Source organism: Hylobates moloch, unplaced genomic scaffold (assembly GCF_009828535.3).
Source record: "Hylobates moloch isolate HMO894 unplaced genomic scaffold, HMol_V3 SCAFFOLD_18, whole genome shotgun sequence".
NCBI classification, from domain to species: Eukaryota; Metazoa; Chordata; class Mammalia; order Primates; family Hylobatidae; genus Hylobates; species Hylobates moloch.
Genome location: NW_026652293.1, coordinates 61,984,092 through 62,006,331, shown reverse-complemented (window position 1 = coordinate 62,006,331; position 22,240 = coordinate 61,984,092). Strand labels below are relative to the sequence as shown.

The window sequence follows — 22,240 nt, the reverse complement described above, 5'->3', positions numbered from 1 at the left end:
TTTAAGAATACATACTGTAGATTCAGTCCCTTGTCACACTTGACCTTCTGGCATACACCCACTGTGGACTTTTGCCTCTTCTGTAATGGCTGGCAATGACATTTCAAACTTATAATCTGGAATTGCACTTGGTACATTGGCATTGCTTGTTCCACTGGGATGGGGACCAGTGTGAAGATGCCTGTTAGACAGACTGCCCACCCCTACTTTTTCTACTTTTTCTTTATAGCACTTAACAATAACAAAGTCTTGATGATGTACAGTATTCAGACTTTAGGTTGAAATACATTACTCTTTGATTCCTAGCCAGTAGATCTTATCTACACTTTAATGGGAGAGAATGGTGGCGTGTGGGTAGGCACAAATTCATGTAAATAGTGCTCCTTCTCTTTAGTATGTTTGCTTTGGGGGTAGAAAAATGGTTTTAACAAACACTGGTTTCCATCAAGTGAATGATGTCTTCTCCATCCTGTGGAGACAAGAATCTGCTAGAAGGATATGTGCTAAGTTCCTTATAAGAGATAAAGGTGCTTTGCCTATGCCAGCTTGGTCCCCGAAGATGTGTGAGTGGACGTGAGGCTGAGTATTACCTTAGTATTTTTCTCTGGGTCTTTGGAAAACCATAGTCAATTTTTAGAACATATTGCTTTCATTCCCCATAAAATCTTCACACATGATAACTGTTTAAGCTTTGAAAACACATACTGAAGTATTGTGAGCTTAAAAAAACCTTTTAAATATTTGCATAGTTTTGAGGTGAATTTGTTTCCTTACAGATCTCTCCTAATCATCGAGATGTATATTTCAAAAGAGGAAATTTTACATGTTGTCCAAAACAGCCTTGCTAGTAACTGGTGAATTTTGGTATTAACTATTGTTAAAGTCTTTAAATGACGCAGGTACCTAAAGATCACCTTAATGTGGCAATTTGTGATGGTGTAGCTAGCTGATTGTGAAAACTGCTCCTTTAAAGTCGCTTCTTGCATGTTCAGTGTTAGCCATCCAGGTCAGGCTTGTGTTGCAGCTGACAATCTAGGAAAGACGGCCTTAGAGAGTGGTTCAGGCCCCACACTGACGACTGCCTTAGAAACCCGACTTCCTCTAGACTTTGAACCGCCAGACTTTTCTCTTGTTTAGAAAACAAACTTGTATTTAATGTACTTACTACTTTAAACTCCAGACAGAGATCAAACATAGAAGGCAAATATTGGCCAATTTTTTCCTTTTTAAGTGGAAGACAAATGAACGGGATTTTTAAAGTACTTTTAAAGTGCATGAATGGCTAATAAATCAGTATGAATTGTAAGCCTTCATCTTACGTCCAAGTCCTTAGTTGGTTAGGGTTTCTTTTCTTTCTTTTTAAAAGAGTGTCAATTACCTTTTGAACCTGTGAAAATTTTATAGTTGTTACAATCTGATGGTCCTAATTCTTTCTTTTCATTCTATAAATGAATGTGGTTGTAATCATGTTCCTAATTCTTGGGACAACCTGCAAGACAGTGAGATAGTTTAAAAATTACCTTTCATGTTGAAAAAGTCTGAAACGGAGAATCCAATGATATTTAAAATAAATGCTACATAAAACTTTTTAAAATTTTGATTTTAACTTCTTAATTAAAACAATGTCATAAATATGCTTTTTGTTTTTTATGTTACTGCTTTTAATATAAAAGTAATAGAATATTGAAGCAATATTGTCTAGCACTCTGCTGGACATTAAGTTCGCGGGAGGAGAAGTGAATAGGAATCGATTCTTTGTCTTTTAACTGCCCTTAGTTAGGAGCTGTTAAAATACTTTGCACCTCTGGTTATATGTATGTTCTCCCCTCTAAAATTTCTAAGCACATTTATTCACTTTTAAAATGAATCTGTAAAAGATTATAGTTAGTAGTTATAGTTAATATTCTATTTACTTGGAAAAATGTGAATAAATGAATCTTCAAAAGATTCATTTTAAAAATGTATAAATGTATAATAGGCTATAGGTGATCTTACTTGTGTATTAGGTAGGAGGCACATAGTTATACCATTTCATATATAATATCTTTGTCATTGTGTTTCATCGAAGATCAATTGCCAGCAACTTGAAGGGTGTGATACTTGGGTCACTTGAACTCAGCTGACTAAATTGTAAGAAAGACAGCAAGCAAGATGGCTGTTATTGGAAGCCAATAACACAATTTGCACAATTTGTAAGTTAAAAAAAATCTGTAGGGTCTTCCACTATCCATTTTTAGGTTGATAATGCTGTTCTGGGCACAGACTTTGTAAATGGAATGTTATGGTACAGTCGCCTCTCAGTATCCATGGGGCATTGGTTCCAGGCCTCCCTTAGGATGCCAAACTCCATGGATACTCAAACCCCTTCTATAAAATGGTATAGTATTTGCATATATCCTAGACACATCCTCCTATATACTTTAAATCATCTCTAGTTTACTTAAAATACCTAATACAATGTAAATGCTATGTAAATAGTTGTTATACTGTATTGTTTAAGGAATAATGACAAGGAAAAAAAAGCCTGTACATGTTCAGCACAAGTGAAACCATCCTTTTTTCCCCCAAATATTTTCAATTTGTATTTGATTGAATCCATGGATGCAGAACTCACGGATACAGAGAGCCGACTGTACTTTCTTTAAAGTGTTCAAAAGTATTACCAGCAAAGAGGAGGAGGAGCAAAGCATGTATCAGAAGTAAAACAATTTTTCTTGTTGACTGCTTTGGTAAAAAACAGTTTGATGGATAGTTTTACATTTCACTGGACTAGATAAAAAATGGTGCTAATATTTATGTAGCTTGATGCTATAGTTGCTTTGGTATCAAACTTAATACCTAACCCATATAAGATCCTTATTATATAATTTTGTGATCAGTTAAATGATATTTTAAAGAGTGATCTTAAAAATATGACCTGGTCATTTCACAGTGTTTGCATTTGAAATGAAATTTTATACTATAGGGTGGACATGGAGTTAATTCAGTGCAAGTGTGTGCTTAATACCAAACCTTATACAAGGAGCTATGTCTAGATTTTTGGTCCAAATTTGCCTCCTTCAAGTCTACTAGTGTGAGGTGGAAAAAAATCGATTGCTCTTTTAATATTATTTCCATTTTGAAATTCTGGACACTTGAATGAAGGCAGTAGAGGCCTCTTTTTGGATTTCTCTTATAATAACAAAACTTTATTTAGGGAAGGTTTCCCTGTGCTATTGTAAGTTTGTTTTGAGCACTGCATTCACTTTAAAATTCTGGAGGAACAAAGGCTGGGCACATGTAATCACAAAGCCCAGGCCACACAGTAATTCGGGATTGTATTTTCTAAGAACTATGTATTGTTTTTAGCTTATAGTTAATATTGTATTTACTTGGAAAAATGTGAATAAAGTTAATTAACATTACAAGCCGAGAATCTTTTGTGAGAAGTAATTCTGCTTAGTACATAAATGACTTGAAGAAAATGTATGATCATATTGACTCCTAAATGGATTTTTCAGTAGATAAATGTTTAACAAGACACATTAGTTATGTCCAGGAAAAGATAAATAGTGTGTATACACTTTGAGTTGAGCTATAATTTTTCCCAGTCTTTTCCATCACATCTTCTTATTGTTTTGAAAGTTACAAAAGTAATAGTGCATGGTTAAAATAACTCAAAAAGAAGTATAGAGTTGGCCAGGCGTGGTGACTCATGCCTGTAATCCCAGCACTTTGGGAGGCCGAGGCAGGTAGATCACTTGAGGTTAGGAGTTCGTGACCAGCCTGGCCAACATGGTGAAACCCCGTCTTTACTAAAAATACAAAAATTAGCTGGGTGTGATGGCACGTGCCTGTAATCCCAGTTACTCAGGAGGCTGAGGCAGGAGAATCACTTGAACCCGGAAGGCAGAGGTTGCAGTGAGCCGAGATCACGCCATTGCACTCCAGCCTGGGCGACAGAGCAAAACTCCATCTCAAAAAAAAAAAAAGTATAGAGTTAAAAGTGAAAGTTCCCTTTTCATCGAAATTCTACTCCTCTTCTTAGAATAAGCCATTTTTAAGTTTTGTGTGTAAACTTGCAGACCTTTTTTCTAAGCATTTATCTATGGAGATACATGCACACATTTTTTTTTGCACAAATATTGGATAATGCAATAGACATTCTTCGATTTTTTTTCCCTTAATATCTTAGGGAAGATTCTAGTTCCGGGAAGATGGAGGAAGCACCCATTTCCCCCACTTTGTTCTTACTGAACACATCTGTAAAATATGGACGGACTGTGTCACACAGCTATTTGAGGACTCTGAAAAGTAAATAGCAACGCACAGATTGGGTACACTAGACTTCTAAGGACCACTAAAGTGGTGGTGAGTCTTCCTTTTTTTTTCTTCTTCATGTATCATCCAGCCTTAACACAGGCCAAAACACAGAAGTGAGCACCGTGATGCGGAGATCAGAAGCAGCCTGGCTCGAGGGACAGGAGGGGAAGGAAGAGCTGAAGCTCAGAGAGTGGGGGAAATGCCCCCCTTACCTCTCCTTTTCCCCATTTTTTCGTGCTGAAGCTCCCAGGTAACCCCCTGGCTGCCAGTGGGAGCCTGCAGGAGTCGGAAGCCTGAGGGAGAGCCTCGCACATCTCCGCTGAGTACAGCTGTATCACCAAGAGCGCGGGGCTGAGCTGATGCGCTTTTTTTTTCTCTCTGAAGGATACGGCTTCATTGCAGAAGTAGGCAATTTTGGGCCACAGGACCAAAAAAGGGGAGCCCCAGGGAACTAGAAAGTGCTAGGGAGAGAGCAGAGAGAGAAGAGCTTAAGAAAGTGACTCCACAAAGTTGTTTATGAACACCTGAGCCCTTCCCCACCTACTCACATGTTCACAGTGCTTATGGGTAGAGCTGATCCCAAGTCCGTATCAAAGACAGCAGAGAACCGAGCTTGCAGGTGAGCCCTGTCAGGCCTCAGACTGACCACAAGATGGGGCCTATATGGGGTGAATCCAAATAGCACTGCAAAAGCTTTGAAAACTGAAGCGACATTGGGACCAAAACTCACAGAAGGTTGGAGTTTTCGGCCTGAGCCTCACCAGATCAATTTCCTGCTATAATAAAACAATAGTATCAACATTTTCTATAGGACTTAAAAGCCGCGTCTCGTCATGTAACATTCAAAATATCTAGAATCCCAAATTATTCAGCATATAAAGAACCATGAAAATAATTCTAATGGGAAAAGACAACAGAAGCCATTATAGACTTTAAAGTAGTTAATAATAAAAAGCTCAAATAAGCAATCACTCCTGAAACATATTAAAATAGAAATTATCAGTAAAGAAATAGATGATATAAAGCAGAACCAAAGGAAAATATTAGAACTGAAAAATACTATAACATTTTAAAAATTCACTTGATAGACTCAATGGAATGGAGATGACAAGAGAAAGACAGATTGATAAAATCATCCAATATGAATAGAAAAAAGTCACTGAAAAATGAACAGACTTTCAGGGACCTGTGGGATGATACCGACAGGTTTCACAGTCATGTCACAGATGGATAAAAGAGTGCAGTGCTGGCTGGGTGTGGTGGCTCATGCCTGTAATCTCAGCACTTTGGGAAGCAGAGGCGGGCGGATCATAAGGTCAGGAGTTCAAGACCAGCCTGGCCAACATGGCGAAACCCCGTCTCTACTAAAAATACAAAAATTAGCTGGGCATGGTGGTGGGCACCTGTAATCCCAGCTATGTGGGAGGCTGAGACAGGAGAATCGTTTGAACCCGGGAGGTGGAGATTGCAGTGAGCCAAGATTGTGCCATTGCACTCCAGCCCGGGCGACAGGGCGACACTCCGTCTCAAAAAAAAAAAAAAAAAAAAGTGCAGTGCTTTACAAACATCTGTATAATTAATGGCTGAAAAATTCCCAAGATGGGTACAATCTTACAGATTCAAGGAGCTGAGTAAATCCTAAACAGGATAAATTCAAAGACGTCAATGCCCAGACACATTATAAACTGCTGAAAACAGCCAGAGAGAAATGACACATTACCTATAGGGAAACAACAATTTGAGTGACATCAGGACTTTTATCAGAAACCGAGGAGGTCAGAAGTTAGTGCCCCATTTTTTAAAGTGCTGAAAGAAAATAACTGTCAATTCAGAATTCCTAGTCAATGAGGTATCCCTCAGGAATGAAAGTGAAATAAAGACATTGTCAGATGCATGAAAACAGAGAGGACTGGCAGCAGCTGACCTGCTCAAAGGAACTGCACAGGCAGCTGGTCCTTCAGAGAAAAACAGCACCAAAAGGAAACCTGCAACATCAGGAATGAAGAAAAGCAACCAAAATGGTAACTATCTGGGTAAAATAGAATAGACTAGTCTCCTCTTGAGTTTTTATAACATGTTTGACTGTTGAAAGCAAAAAATATAACATCATCTGATAGGGTTTTCAACCTGTGTAGGTGTAATATATAAGACAACTGTAACAGAAAGAGGGGCGAGTAAAGGGACCCACATGGGAAGGTTTCTGTATTCCAAGTACATTAAATGACAAAAATGGTTCTAAATAGGCTGTTTTCCTTTCAAAACTTTATACAAAGGTATAGTCAAAATCATAATAGATAAAATGGAATACTAAACATGCTCGAATAGGCCGGGTGCGGCGGCTCACGCCTGTTAATCCCAAGACTTTGGGAGGCCCAGGCAGGTGGATCATCTGAGGTGAGGAGTTCGAGACCAGCCTGGCCAACATGGCGAAACCCTGTCTCTACTAAAAATACAAAAACTAGCCGGGTATGGTGGCGGATGCCTGTAGTCTCAGCTACTCAGGAGGCTGAGGCAGGAGAATCACTTGAACCCAGAACCCAGAAGGCGGAGGTTGCAGTGAGCCAAGATCGTTCCACTGCACTCCGGCCTGGGCGACAGGGCGAGACTCCATCTCAACAACGACAACAACAAAAAGTTCAAATAACCCAAAAGAAAACAAGAGAAGGAGGAACCAAAGAACAAAAAACAGAGAACAAAAAGAAACCACATACATTAGTAACTACATTAAATGTAAATAGTATAAACACACCAATTAAAAGACAGTAACATGATTCAGCTATATGATGTCTATAAGAAATTCATTTTAAATGCAACTATATGAGTAGGTTAATAGTAAAGGACAGAAAAAGATGGACCAGGCCAGACGTGGTGGCTCACCCCTATAATCCCAGCACTTTGGGAGGCTGAGGAGGGTCGATCACTTGAGGCCAGGCGTTCAAGACCAGCCTGGTCAATATGGTGAAACCCTGTCTCTACAACAACAAAAACAAATACAAAAATTAGCCTGGTGTGGTGGCACATGCCTGTAATCCCAGCTACTCAGGAGGCTGAGGCATGAGAATTGGTTGAACCTGGGAGGTGGAGGTTGCAGTGAGCTGAGATCACACCATTGCACTCCAGCTTGGGTGACTCTGTCTCAAAAAAATAAATAAATAAAATAATGAAAAAAGACCATAAAAACGCTAACCAAAAAAGAAAGCAATAGCAAAGTTGATTTCAGAGCAAAGGAAATTACCAGAGATAAAGAGGGTTTTTATATAAAAGGGTCAATTCACCAAGATGCAGCATCTTTAAAGTTGTACGCACCTGGCAGCAGAACTTCACTGTGTATGAGCTTCTGTGCCCATACTGCACAAGCATAGTGACACTCTCTAAAACCTGCTGGACTTACTGTAAGTGTGGCAAGCATAATCCCTAAAAAATGAGACAGTACAGAACAACAGAACATAGGATTCTCTGTACGCCCAGGGAAAGCAGGGTTATGACAGGAAGCAGATGGCTATGGTGGACAGGTGAATTACTGGAAAAAGGCTAACATGACAAAGAAGATTGTGCTGAGGCAAAATATGTGAAGGAAATCTGACAACTGAAAGGAGAACTAGACAAATTCACCACTACAGTTGAAGACTTCAATACTCCTAACAGTAATAGAACTAACAGAAAATCAGCCATGATGGAAGAACTGAGTATCATTAATCAAGTGGCTGTAATTGGCATTTATAGCACTCCACCCAACAACAGCGTAATACATATATTCTTCCAAGGCCACATGGAACATATCTCTAAGACCATATCCTGGTTTATAAAATAAATTTTAACGAATGTAAAATAACTGAAATCATACGAAGTATGTTTCTGACCATAATGGAATTGAACTAAAATTCAGTAATAGAAGGATAACAGGAGAATCTGAAATTGCCTGGAAGTTAAACAACATAGTCATAAATAAATCACCGAAGAGGAATTCTCAAGAGAAATCAGAAAATATTTTAAAGGGAAGAAAAGTGAAATTATAGCATATTAAAATATGTGGGCACAGATAATGCAGTGCTTAGATGGAAATTTATTGCATTGAGTGCTTTTATTATGAAAGAAGGTTTCAGATCAATAATCTGGGCTTCCACAGTAACAGAAAACGATAAGTAAAATGAACCCACATCTAGCAGAACAAACGAAGACAAAGAGCAGACATCAATGAAATTGAAAACAAAAATGGAAGATGAATGAAGCCGGGAGCTGTTGCTTCAAAAAAATTATTGAGAAACCTCTAGTAAGACTGAACATTTTTAAAAAAGAAACCATGCATATCAACATCAGGAAGGCAGGGATTTACATTTTACTGATTTTTTTTTTTTTAATAGGGTCTCACTTTGTCACCCAGGCTAGAGGGCAAACATGGCTCACTGCAGCCTCGAACTCCTGGGCTCAAGTGATCCTCCCACCTCAGCCCCCCAAGTAGCTGGGACTACAGGCACATGCCACCACACCCAGCTAATTTTTGTATTTTTTGTAGAGATGGGGTTTTGCCGTTTTGCCCAGGCTGGTCTCGAACTCCTGGGTTCAAGGGATCCCAAAGTCAGGCATGAACTGTGCCTGGCCTTACTGATTATTAGTGATGTTAGCATCTTTTTCTTATTAATCCGTCATCTTTACTTCTTTGATGAATGACCTGCTTATGTGCTTTGCCAATCCTTTATTTTGGAAAAAAATGTAGAAAAGCGCACTGACTTTTTTTAAGTGAGTTTCTTTCTGTCTTACTGATCTTGTTAGGGTCTCTCTATATATCTGATATCCATCTTCGGATAGATATTTTGTGAATATTTTATACAGCCTACTGCTTTCCTTTATGTTTTCTTTTGTCTTATGGAAAATATCAATTTGCATACTCAAATCTCAAACTTTTCCTTTACGGATGGGGGACTTTGTGTCACTTTCAGAAAGTCTCTTCGATTAAAAAAAATGCAATATTGTCTTCCAGTGTTTTAAAAGAAAAACTTTGCTTCTAGTTTTAGCTCTTTAATCCAACTGAAGTTAATTTTTTTGAATATGAAGTAAAAATCCAACCTTCCTTTTTTTTTTGAGACTAAGTCTCACTGTTGCCCAAGCCGGAGTGGAGTGGTGTGATCACAGCTCACTGCAGCCTCGACCTCCCTGGGCTCATGTGATCCTCCCACCTCAGCCTCCCCATCACTGGAACTACAAGCATGCACTACCACGCCTGGCTAATTTTTGCATTTTTTGTAGAGATGGGGTTTTGCCATGTTGCCCAGGCTGGTCTCGAATTCCTGGGCTCATGCCATCTGCTGGCCTCAGCCTCCCAAACTACTGGGATTACAGGCGTGAGCCACCCTGCCTGGCCCAACCTTCCTTTTTTAATCAAATGGGTAGCAGATGGGTTTAACACCATCTGTGAACAGTCCTTACTGATATAAAGTGTTACATCATTTAAAAAAAAAAATTCATGGGAAGGTTTCTTAGATACATGGGAAGGTTTGTAGATGCTGCTCTTCTATGGATCAGTTTGGACAAACCTGAGCTCACTATATTCTTTTAAACGCAAAATAAGTTTTATAGTTTATTTTATATCTGGGAGGCCAAGTCTCCACATGCCCACCTTGTTCTCTTTTCTTGGTTATTTTCTAAATATGAACTTTAAAATGAGCATGTCAAATTCTATTTTTAATTCTATTTAGCAGTTTCATTAAACTGCACTGAATTTACTAATTTTGGAAGATGAACAGCTTTCTAATATTGAGTCTTTTTATCCCCAAATATAGTATGTCTCCATTTAGGTCGGTCTTCCTATATTTATTTCAGCAGGATTTCAAGTTTTCATGAATGAAAAGTCTTGCACACCTGTTGCTGGATTTGCTCCCCACCTCCATCAAATTTTCTAAATGGTTCCTGCCAATGTATAGGGAAAGGACTAGAGTGGAAGGAAAATTACTACCTTTTCTGATAAATGAGAGGAGCATGAGTGAAAACAAAAATTAAGGATGATGTCATTAATTAAATTATTTTGCAATTATCTCAAAAGAGAACTGGAAATGACCCAATTGGAAATGACCCAGTTCATCAATAAGAAACTGGCTAAAAAAAACATTATTTCCACAAAATGGAACCCTACGCAGCCTTTAATGAGAAAGCTCTCAACGTACTGAGAAGTGGAAAGAGCTCCAAGATAGAGTTTAGGTGTACAAAAGATGGTGTATGTAACATGTTATCTTTTAAGAAAGGGAAGGCTAATAAAAATATCTGTATCTACATTAAGAACCTCTGGGAGGATTCACAAACTAACTAGCGGTTACCTGCAGGGCTAGAGGAAGAAATGGAGTGATGGGATGGGGAGGGAGCCTTCAGTGTTCACCTTTTCATGTGGCTTTGATTTTTAAACCGTTAAGAATGCATTAACCATTAAAAAATAATCCTAGAGAAAACAAAAGAGAAACAAATACAAACACCCACTCTTCAAAGATATGCCCTCCCACTGAAGATTCTCAGCTGTGTGATTCTTAAGCTAGACTAATAACTGAGCCGCCTGGGGGGTCCTGTAAGTGAATGTTCTTTGGGCTCCTGCTCAGAGCTTCTCACTTAAGAGGCCACTGTCTGGCAGCGGAGAACAGCGCGGGGCCCCTCCACTGCCTGCTGTTCTGGAATGGGGCTCTGGCACATTACATATTTAAAACTCTGCATGCAATTTCTGGATGATAAGGTATAAATCCTGGATTTTCACCAAAACAATGAACTTTTTCTAGGAACAGAATTTTGACATGATTCTGTTAACCCACAATAAAATACACAGTACAGCATCTTCAGACTGCTGCTGATGCTCATCCAGCATTTCCGGAAGCCCTAGGTCTGACTTCATCTTTCCCTTGTTCTGGACCCAGGTTCTGCTCCACTTTCTTCCACAGCACGGACTGTCGCCGGGGATTCCCATGATGTGTACGTCATAATGCGATGCTCCAGAAGCCTGTGTGACTGCTACTTGTAGAATAAAAGGACACAGTCTTCATGGCTACCATAAAATTGATGGCCAATATTACAATAAAGACAAAATATAAACCACAAATCTCTTTTAAAAAGCTGTGCATTTTAAATGGTTGGGCTTCCTGCTCTGTAAGTGGGAGTGTAAATTGGTCAAGTTCTTCAGAGGGCAATGTAGCTTTATTGATATTTAAAGAGTATGCCTTTGATTTAGCAATTTTGCTCCTAAGTTTTCTGATACATCCATATGTGCAGATACACTGAACGAAGGTGTTCACATGGTGCAGGACACGGATCAGACTGTGTCACATCCACACTGCTTGCCTCTAGTCATAAGCTGGACCTTGACAGGGGGAAATGCAAAAAAGGAAAGCGTGGAACAATCTCAAAGCATGCTAAGAACACAAATGGGTCAGGTGTCGTGGTTCACGCCCATAATTCCAATACTTTGGGAGGCCGAGGCGGGAGGATTGCTAGAGCCCAGGAATTTAAGACTGGCCTGGGAAGCATAGCGAAATTCCATCTCTACAAAACAAAAACATTAGCCAGACATGGCAGTGTGCAACTGTGGTCCCAGCTACTTGGGAGGCTTGAGGTAAGAGGATTGCTTGAGCCCCGGAGGTTGAGGCTGCAGTGAGCTGTGATCGCACCACTGCACTCCAGGCTGGGTGACAGACTGAGATCCTGTCTCAAAAATAAAAATGGAAACCCACAAATGGAAGGACACTCTGCCTCCAGTATTTTCATATGAAAAGGGGTATTCAGAGAAGTGCGTCTGAGGTCCTTACGCGAGCAGTTAAAGGGGCTAAGGGGTTGGCTGTGGGAGGTGAGCCTGCGTCTGCAGCTAGGAATTTTACTGTGCATATATGCTTTTGATTTTACTAATGAAAGATGGTCCAAACCAGTTAAGGATTACTATTTTGGTCGTGTGGGGTGGCTCACGCCTGTAATTTCAGCACTTTGAGAGGCCAAGGTGGGTAGATCACTTGAGGTCAGGAGTTTGAGACCAGCCTGGCCAACATGGTGAAAACCTGTCTCTACTAAAAATACAAAAATTGGCCAGGTGTAGTGGCGGGCACCTGTACTCAGGAGGCTGAGGCAGGAAAATCACTTGAACCTGGGAGGCGGACGTGGCAGTGAGCCAAGATCACACCACTGCACTCCAGCCTGTGCAACAAGAGCAAAACTCCATCTCCGAAAAAAAAAAAAAAAAAAAGATGACTATTTTGTGAAAATTAACATCGCTATTAGTTAATGTTTTACTGTTCTTAACACTTAGGTATTGACTAATACCTATGACAGCTGCTGCATCCATTTCTGTTTCATTGTTTTAGAGCTTCAGGATTTCGGAAGAACTGGGGAGTTCCTTTGTGTCCAGGTTGCTGTCTGCTCTTTGAGGAGAACCTGGGAAGTCTGGACCAAGCACATACTTCCTGGCAACAGCCTCCTAGGACAGCCTCTCGTGCTGCCCCATGGACAATGCATGGCAACCCAGCCTGCCCCTGCATTGCCCTCAGGCCTTGACCCGTGCTCACTTGTGGATACTTACACTCAGCCCCGTTTGTCATCTGTGCTTTCTACAATGACCGCATAGCTAAATGTTTCCTTGAAGCCCAGCTCAAGTATTCCTTTGCTGTGTAGTGTCACCAGCCATGAAACAAACCTGTATAATGTCACCCAGCCATGGAACAAACCAGAGTAAAGTATCATCCCCACAGAAGATCCCTGTGAACAAACACCAGACTCTGTGCCTAAACTTCAGGCCACTAGACGTTTCCTAAAATGTAACTACATATGGTAGAAGTCTGGAGCAACAGGCTAGCATTTAAAGCCAAAATTATTCCTGGAAATAAAAAAGAGGAAAAGAGGATAGCCAGTAGTAGAATAATTGCATAGTTACAGATTAAAGAAAAATTCATGAGTGAATAATGAAATTTTTCTTCTACTCTTGCTCAAGGACTAAGTAGAGATGAGTAGCACAGGTGAGGGCTAGCGTGGGTCAATAGTTTATTGGCAGACAGCACAGGAATGCCGCTAGAATGAATACACTAACTGCTGCGGCTAGAAAGGCAGATCCAATCATATAGTGTGGAGAACAGCCTCCCCGCGAAGGCCTCACAGGCACCTTCTCACCTTAACGAGAGGAAGATCTAACCAACACGTCAGTACCAGACTGCCTTAACTGCCGAGAAGTAGATGGTGACAGGCATTCTGAAAGCCAACTGACATGCGTTTTCACTCATGTACTTCCAACCTGTAATACTTTTAATTTACTGAATTCAATTTGCTGGAGGCAGAGTCAAAAAAAGCAAGCTACCAAACTTGCAAGATTTAAAAAAAAATCAAAACATGGTTTCACAATGATGATAGAAGCTTACCCCTTACTCCAGATAATTTGGTACTAGCTGGGTGCCGTGGAGCATGCCTGTAATTCCAGCACTTTGGGAGGCTGAGGCAGGAGGATCACTTGAGCCCAGGAGTTTGAGACAAGCCTGGGCAAAATAGTGAGAGCCCAGCTCTAAAAAAAAATAATTAGCGGCCAGGTGTGGTGGCTCACGCCTGTAATCCCAGCACTTTGGGAGGCCCAGGCGGGCAGATCATGAGGTCAGGAGTTCGAGACCAGCCTGACCAATATGGTGAAACCCTGTCTCTACTAAAAATACAAAAATTAGCCGGGCATGGTGGTGCGTGCCTGTAATCCCAGCTACTCAGGAGGCGAAGGTAGGAAAATCGCTTGGACCTGGGAGGCAGAGGTTGCAGTGAGCCGAGATCACGCCACTGCACTCTAGCCTGGGCGACAGAGTGAGACTCTGTCTCAAAAAAAATATAAATAAATAAAAATAATTAACTGGGCATGGTGGTGTGCTCCTGTAGTCCCAGCTACTTGAGAGGCTGAGTTGGAAGGCCAGCTTGAGGTCAGGAGTTTGAGGTTGCAGTGAGCTATGATTGCACCACTGTGCTCCTGCCTGGATGACACACTGAGACCCTGTCTCAAAAAAAAAAAAAAAATTTTTTTTAAATGGAAAATACTCCTATACCAATTAAAATCAGAACTGTTTGTAGTTCTTAAAACAAATTTTCATAATATTTGAAATTTTCATAATACAATGTTGGGGAAAAAAAGATTCCAGTCAACATAAATTCCAGTTTCTCGTCCACTGCGCCGTGAAGAGGGACCTGCAACCAGGGCTGCTGCCTGCTCCCTGGGTTTGGCCTTGGGCCAGCCCCTTGCCTGGACGGCTCGGGTCCCTCATTTGTAAGATGGGCCTAATATCTGCTATGACCACTGCAATGGGTTGTTCTGAAGGTTAAATTAAATTCTAAATGTGAGAATACTCTTAAGTTGTAAAACATGCTGTGCCCCTTCAAGGTTTTACTATTACAGACATTTCAAATGATAGTATTATAAATAGGTTCTTGTTAAACTAAATATTATCTAGCATTTCTCCGGCAAACTATGGTTTTTAAAGAAGAAAAGAAAGGTGGGCATTGAGTCCTATACTTTGACAAGGGACGGGAGATGCAGTGAACAGCAAAAGGAGCCCTCAGCAACCGCAGATACTCACAGTGGGCTCTCTCCAAGTGCAGGAGTCAAGTTCTCATAGCTCAGATAGGGCTGAAGTTGGAAAATCAGAAACACACATAAAGAACTTAAATAGAATTCAGAATTTAAGTGTCAGGTGAAAAGAGTGGGTCTTAATATTAGGGTAGGAAAACTATTTGTCATTCCTCTATTCCTTTGAAAAGGCAGCAGAGTCACTAAGTTTCCAAGATCTAATTATAGTTCTGGCCTCTGCTTCAACATGGGGACTTGTCAACTGTAACTTAGAGTGTGTAATTAACAGAAGTGAGAGATTCAACACATTTCACCCCTAATCATTTATGAGGCATCATGAAATACTACAACAGCTGATCATGGCTAGGCCTTAGATCAGAGGTTTATGGACAATTATATCCTCAATTGCATCTGACAACCCTCGAGCTAAAGCTCCCCATTCTTACAATATCAAATTCTGCTAAGATGGAGAACACAGCAGGCATAACTGCTTGTTCACAGGCTACACTGTGAGATGTGCCAAGAGTCAAGTATGAGTGCACAGACAGAATCCCCAACATGTTGTTGTTGTTTACCTGACAACAAAACATGAGGCCTAAATATTGTAAGCTATCAATCCCGGAAGGTCAAGCATGTACTGTAGTCAATATTCAAAAACAAAGTGACCTACTGCAGGAAGAAAGGGTTTTAACTGCCTGTTTGGAAATTTTGCAAAGTGGGATCTTGCAGTGCAAAGGCTGTACCAGCGATATGCAGATACCCTGGAAAAGACTTAGGGACACAGTTGGCTCTGTGATCATTTTTTCCCACAAGCCCTGGGGTCCCTCCTATGTGCCAGGCATCAGGCACACCAAAGCAGCCCTGTCCCAGGGAGCTCTTAGCCCAGGAGAGAAGACAAACAAGGACAAGGTACAATCAATGAGATCAATAGCAAGAAAGGAGGTCTGGACAGAGAATCCTGGGAGCTGGGTGTCGGCATATGCTGAGGTCAGAGAAAGTGCCACAGCAGAGAAGTTTTGCACACTGCACCCCAAAGAGCAGCAGGCCTTCCACTCGACTGACTTAGAGGGCTGGCTGAGGAGCATTCCAGGTGAGGAACTCGAGTCCCCACAGAGACTGTGAGAAAGCCAGAGGCGTTCAGAGAGGTGCACGAGTGTCCTATAAAAGCAGCATTTTCCGCTGGGAGTGAGAACAGTATAAGGGCATGGTAGGTACCTTTATGGCCACGCAAACCAATATGACGACTTTTCTGTAAAAGCTAATAATGTGGTAGATTTACCTAAAATCAATCATATTATAAAATTTCCTATTCAATTTAAAATTATTTGAGGGCTCACACCCAAACATACAGAAATTAGCATTTTTACCATCATGCATCATTACTTGGTCCTTCAATATTTAGTAAACATAATTATTTTCATGACATTTTAGAATGTAAAATACTCAGAAATTAAGCAAGTTTGTTTTCTTCACTCTAGTTTTCTTTAAAATGAAGTTTACATATTGCATCAAGAAGTTAGAGAGTTTTGAGAGCACAGGTATCCAATTTCCATGGAGTTTTCCACAGAAGTTTCATGACAATGCCCTTCAGCATGAAGGAGCACACGAGATTATTGCAAGTTTAAGAAATGGAGGGCCAGGTGTGGTGGCTCACGCCTATAATCCCAAGGCTTTGGGAGGCCAAGGTGAGAGGAATGCTTTAGGCCAGAAGTTTGAGACCAGCCTAGGAAACACAGAGGCAAAACATAAAAAAAATATTAGCCAGGTGCAGTGGTGCATGCCTGTAGTCCCACGTACTCAGGAGGCTGAGGCAGGAGGATTGCTTGAGCCTAGGAGGTTGAGGCTGTGGTGAGCTATGATTGTGCCACTGCACTCCAGCCTGGGTGACGGCAAGACTGTGTCTCTGAAAATTGAAAAAAACAAACAACAATAACAACAACAAACAAAAAAAGGAATGGCTCAACCCACCTTCTATACAGTTACATATGGTCCGGACAAGCATGCATCAAAGTTAAATGTTTCCTTTACAGTAAAATACATTCTTCAAATAGAGTAGTTTGAAGATGAGATCTTCAAATTCGTAGAGATGATTTAAAGTAAATATGCCTCATGTTACTACATTGGCAGGAGTGTTTTAAAACCAGTACAACAAGGGGTACCAGCCCTCCAAAGCCATGCTGGCTATGTATAGCAGGCTGATGGTCCTGGTGTCCCTGCTAAAGGTACAACTGCCCCTGGGCCAGGGAACAGCACTTCTGTACAACTGGACACATGCTGGGAAGTCACTGCCTCCAATGCTTCACGAAAGACACATTTTGCTGTTTTAGCACATACCAGAAAACCAACTTTATATGATTGCAAGATATGAAAAACATAAACAGCCTTGGCTTTGTAAGTTCCCAATGGTATGGAAATTTCATAAAATTTTTAGAAAATGCTATTGTCAAAGATGCATACTGACGTATTTTTTTCTTTTTTTTTTGAGATGGAGTCTTTCTCTGTTGCCCAGGCTGGAGAACAGTGGCATGATCTCGGCTCACTACAACCTCTGCCTCCTGGGTTCAAGGAATTCTCCCACCTCAGCCTCCCAAGTAGCTGGGACTACAGGCGCCCACCACTATGCCCAGCTAATTTTTGTATTTTTAGTAGAGACGGGGTTATACCACGTTGGCCAGGATGGTCTCGAACTCCTGACCTCATGATCCACCCACCTCAGCCTCCCAAAGTGCTGGGATTACAGGTGTGAGCCACCATGCCTGGCCTTGAGTATTTTTGGGTGAAATGACAGATGCCTCAGATGTTTTCAAGTACTATAGCATGAAAACACTGGGTAAAGATAAAGAAAACAAGATGGCAAAATGTAGGCAATTGTTAAAGCTGGTTGATATAGTGGTTCATTAGGCTATTTTTCTCTATATTTGAAAATGTCTGTTATAAAAAATTTATAAGTATATAAAGGGAGAATCTGGGGGGGCTCAGGCATGGTGGCTCATGCCTGTAATCCCAGCACTTTGGGAGGCTGAGGTGGGAAGTCCCTTGAGGCCAGGAGTTTGAGACCAGCCTGGGCAACACAGTGAGACCCTCCCTGTCTCTACAAAAAATAAAATTAAAAAAAAAAAAAAGGAAAGAAAAAAAATGAGGGGGATATATGAAGGAAAAAAGTACATAAATGCTCTTTTAAAAGAAAAAAACAGATTCCCTAACCACATTATTTTCTATCAGTAGGTAGTAGGTAGTATTTTCTAACCTTTGAGGCTGGTGACCAACAACTTGGGTCACTTGTCCTACTGAAAGTGGTAAATTTTGTGTTCTCAGATAAATTCCTCTAAAATTCTAAAACAACCCTTTAATGAAATAAATACAATAGGGAAGTAACCAAGTCAACAAGTGGGACAAACTCAGGTTGTACGTACAGGAGTAGTTAGATGGATCAGGAAAGAGGTGCTTCACAAATGGCACCACAAAATATTAAAAATTCACAGGTTTTTTAAAAGCACCTCTAATGTGCCTCTCCAAAAACATAAAAAGATGACAGAAAATAAGGAAACATCATCTGCTGTGTCACAGTACAAATTACAAATCATTTAGGTTTCTAATTTTAGCATCAGATTCTTTAAATACTATTATTGATCTGCTAGGAATCAATGTTCTTGAATTCAGCCACTCTTATACAAGCCACAAGTAATGTTTTCAACAAAACCATTATAGATTCCCAACTTGTGATGTTCTCATTTTCACTTAAATGCTGGACTGTAAAAGAATATATTACAATCTCCAGTTTAAATGGTCTTTATAATCTTTTTCTAGGAAGACTGAATAATTACTTTCCTAGAAATCTAAATTAAGAGCTTCCTGAAAACTTAATGAGTTGCGGGAAATAGAAACATGACATTTATTACTAGCCTGAACAATACCAAATTATCTCCCCTCCTCATTCTCTCTAAAGGCAAAGCCTGATTAAGAACCACCATGGTTTGGTTCTCCAGCAACTTTTATTGGTCAAAGGATGCAGAAGGATATATGGTGTCTGTAGTTTAATTAACAGGATCGTTTATAAAACAACTTTACATTTATTTTTAAAATTCTTGCTTTTGAATAAGCTGATGTGTTAGAATAGACATGCTCCTATCCCATGCAAAAAGCTGTTCAAAAATGAGCAGCTTGCAAATCTATCATAAATGAGACATTGAATAAAACATTCTTACAGTGAGGTCTAAGAAGTAGTTCAGTCTGAGAATTTGCTTCAGCTACTTTTTGAAATAAAATATTCAAGGCATAAAAAAAGCAAAACTCAAAATATCTAAAACAGATACATACTGATATTTTTATCCTAGTCATTTCCCAGAGTTTTTATGTGTCTCTGTGCTCTGCTGATTAAAATAAACAACAAAAGCAGTAGGCATCTTCTAACTAAAAGTTAATTTACTAGTCTTCAACTAAAAAGTCACAGTGGAAGAACATATATAAGGTAAAGAAAGCTTTTTAACCTTTCAGATTTAAATAATACTGTATTTCAACTTTAATGAAGGTTCCACCATATATTTTTTGCACTGACATTTTAAAATACAAGAACAAGTCTTTGTAATACAATATATACTTCAATATACCTTATATGAATTAAAAACATGTCAACTTGATAACTGTAATAAGGCATTTAAGTATTCAGCAGAAGCCATAAAGAAATTTCTTAATGAGTGGTGTCCTTTTAATATTAACTGGATTTAGCAGGTTTCCTTAAAATGAACAGAAAACAAAAGATGTGAAAAACAGGCAGTGATGCCATTATACTGAATTCCAGAAAAAGCACAGTACAAACAATGTGTTTTCTAGCAGGGAGACCAGCAAACTGGAAATGGATGAGCGGCCCCGGCTTACATGGTCTATTGTATTTTATCAATGGCTGAGAGAAGTATTAGTAGCCCAGTAGGTTTGGGTAAAGGTACCAGAATCCTTAGTGCTAGTCTCACAGCCTAAAACAGAGCAGGTACTCCAGATATACTTCCTGAACTGACCTGGATGAAGAGGCTTTAAAATCAACAGAGCTGGACAGTATAAAGTTCACGGAAAACCTCCATTTTTCATTTTATTTTGGTATATTAGTGAATGTCTACTGATCTAGTATTTCAAGTGTGGATCACGTAAACACCATGTAGAATGTAGCAAACGGAATTAAATAAGAAAACACACTGGCTATCAATGCCAGAGTCTTTGAATATCAGGTCATAAATATAACCAATTGTGCAATATAACCAACATGATGAGAGAAGCACACCTCACAATTGACAATTTTAGTTCATATGATTAAAAAAAATAAAATCTGAAACTGCATTTAGTGCCACATTCTATCATATCATACATCAGATTCCATGCTGTGGAGCCGCACTGGGCTACAGGACATACGGTACATAGCATGTTTTAAACCGAAAGTGAAAGGGAAAATATGAAACAGAAAATTTTTACGTACACATCTAACGGTGTTGTCCATTTAATTCAATTTATATGATTTGCTGTGCCACTTTGACTGGCTTGCAGAACACCCCAAATTCTCTTTTCCCCATAAAGATCTACTTCCATACAGAGTAGAAAAGGATGGTGGTAAAAAAAACTTCAGATTCTTCAGGTTCCAACGATTGTGTCCCAAATGCCACTGTATGAACACCTAAAAAATATTAAGAACAATTTCAAAATCTGCACAATTATAAATGCAAAAGTAAATACAGCTTAAAGCCTAAAAGAGAATTCGTGAATATCTTGTCTTTTAATACTTGCCTGTGCCTACTACATGATGTCGACTATAAATAAAACGTCCACTGCGGTAAATGGGAAAAAAGAGGAAGCTTTAAAAGTTAAAGGGAGACATTTGTCAATTTTATAAATGGGCCTCCTGTTTTAGCAAAAGGCACATTCATTTAGACCTCAATCAATCCAGGAAGGGCTCCTCACTGACATAAGGAATCAGGATATCTCACCCTTCCCATCAACCACCACCTGCCCTTCCTTTCTTTCTGAACAAGAGCATGAGAATTTCCTATAGAGTATAAATTCTTTCAGTTAGAACATCCAACTTTAACTTATGGGTTCTTCTCCTTCTCTTTTTTTTTTTCTGAGACAGTTCTCACTTTATCACCCAGGCCGGAGTGCAGTGGTATGATCTTGGCTTACTGCAACCTCTGCCTCCCAGGCTCAAGCAATTCTCTTAAGTTGCATGAGCAGCTGAGACTACAGGTGCCTGCCACCATGCCTGGCTAATTTTTTGTATTTTGTAGAGATAGTGTTTCACCATGATGCCTAGGCTGGTCTCGAACTCCTGAACTAAAGCAACTGGCCCACCTCAGCCTCCCAAAGTGCTGGAATTAGAGCCACTGCACCCGGCTGGGATCCTCTCTTTTTCATACTGCAGCTTCCCAAAGCTTTAACAGGCCTCCGCACTTCAGCTTGCCAGGAACTCAGGGCAGGGAGGTGTCCAAACCCACCTGTGTGCTCTCCCATGGTTCCTAACAACCACACTCCTGAGCGTTCGGGGCCTGTGCGCGCCGCGGTGACCTCAGCTGTCTCAAGGCAGCATCTCCGTACTGAATACCTGAGCCCATTCTTTCTGGGTCCAGCTCACCTAAGGACCAAGCAAGTCTTCTTTTAAAAAAGGCTTTATGTTTCTTTGATCCCAAAAATAGATTATAAAAAAAAGGTAAAGTACAGAACACTGTGTATATATATCCCACCATTCTGAATAAAGAGGAAAAAACTATATATATGTTTGCTTCCACTGGCACAAAACATCTTTAGCAGGATACATAAGGAATGGCTGATTTGGAGGAGTTCTAGATGGCTGGGGACAGGAGGGGGTTGTAACAGGGGGACTTTTCACTGCATACTCTTTTATACTTCTTGAATTTCAAATTATGTGAATATATTATTTATATAAAATAATTTAAAATTAAATTACAAAGATACAATTTTTCACTTATTAGATGGGCCAAAAGTCCAAGTATGATGATACTACACACTGTGGACATGGCTTTAGTGAAATAAGCCCATCACTAGGAGAAAATGTGACAGCCTCTACACCAAGATCCCAAATGCTTATGTTCTCTGACCCAGCAATTCCACTTCTGGGCATTTGTCTGACACACAGACTCACGCACATGTAAAAAAAGAAATATATATATATATATAAAATTATTTACTGCAACATTACCTATAATGGCAAAATACTGGCAACAACCCAAATGTCCAAAGTAGACTGGCTCATGAATTATGGTAACAGAAAGGTTGAGTGGTCCTTATCCAAATATAGGTTGAGCGGTCCTTATCCAAAATACTTGAAACCAGAAGTATTTTGGATTTTTTCAGATTTTGAAATATTTCCATTATACTTACAGTTCAGCAGCCCTAATC

At 39.9% G+C, this 22,240-nt stretch overlaps 1 protein-coding gene across 3 annotated transcripts in view; it reads right to left on the bottom strand.

Moving 5' to 3' along the window:
- Positions 1-19,249: 19,249 nt before the first annotated feature.
- The window catches only part of RAB4A (RAB4A, member RAS oncogene family), a 33,192-nt gene continuing 30,201 nt past the window's right edge, over positions 19,250-22,240 (bottom strand). For 2 of the 3 annotated variants that reach the window (XM_032136251.2, XM_032136252.2), the window contains 2 exons: positions 21,319-21,455; positions 19,250-20,504 (listed from right to left, as the gene is read on the bottom strand). In XM_032136251.2, coding sequence (XP_031992142.1) covers positions 21,340-21,455 — 116 coding nt within the window. In that variant the 3' untranslated portion in view covers positions 19,250-20,504; positions 21,319-21,339. The remainder of the gene's footprint in view (positions 20,505-21,318; positions 21,456-22,240) is intronic. The other variant, XM_058430482.1, reaches the window with a different exon arrangement.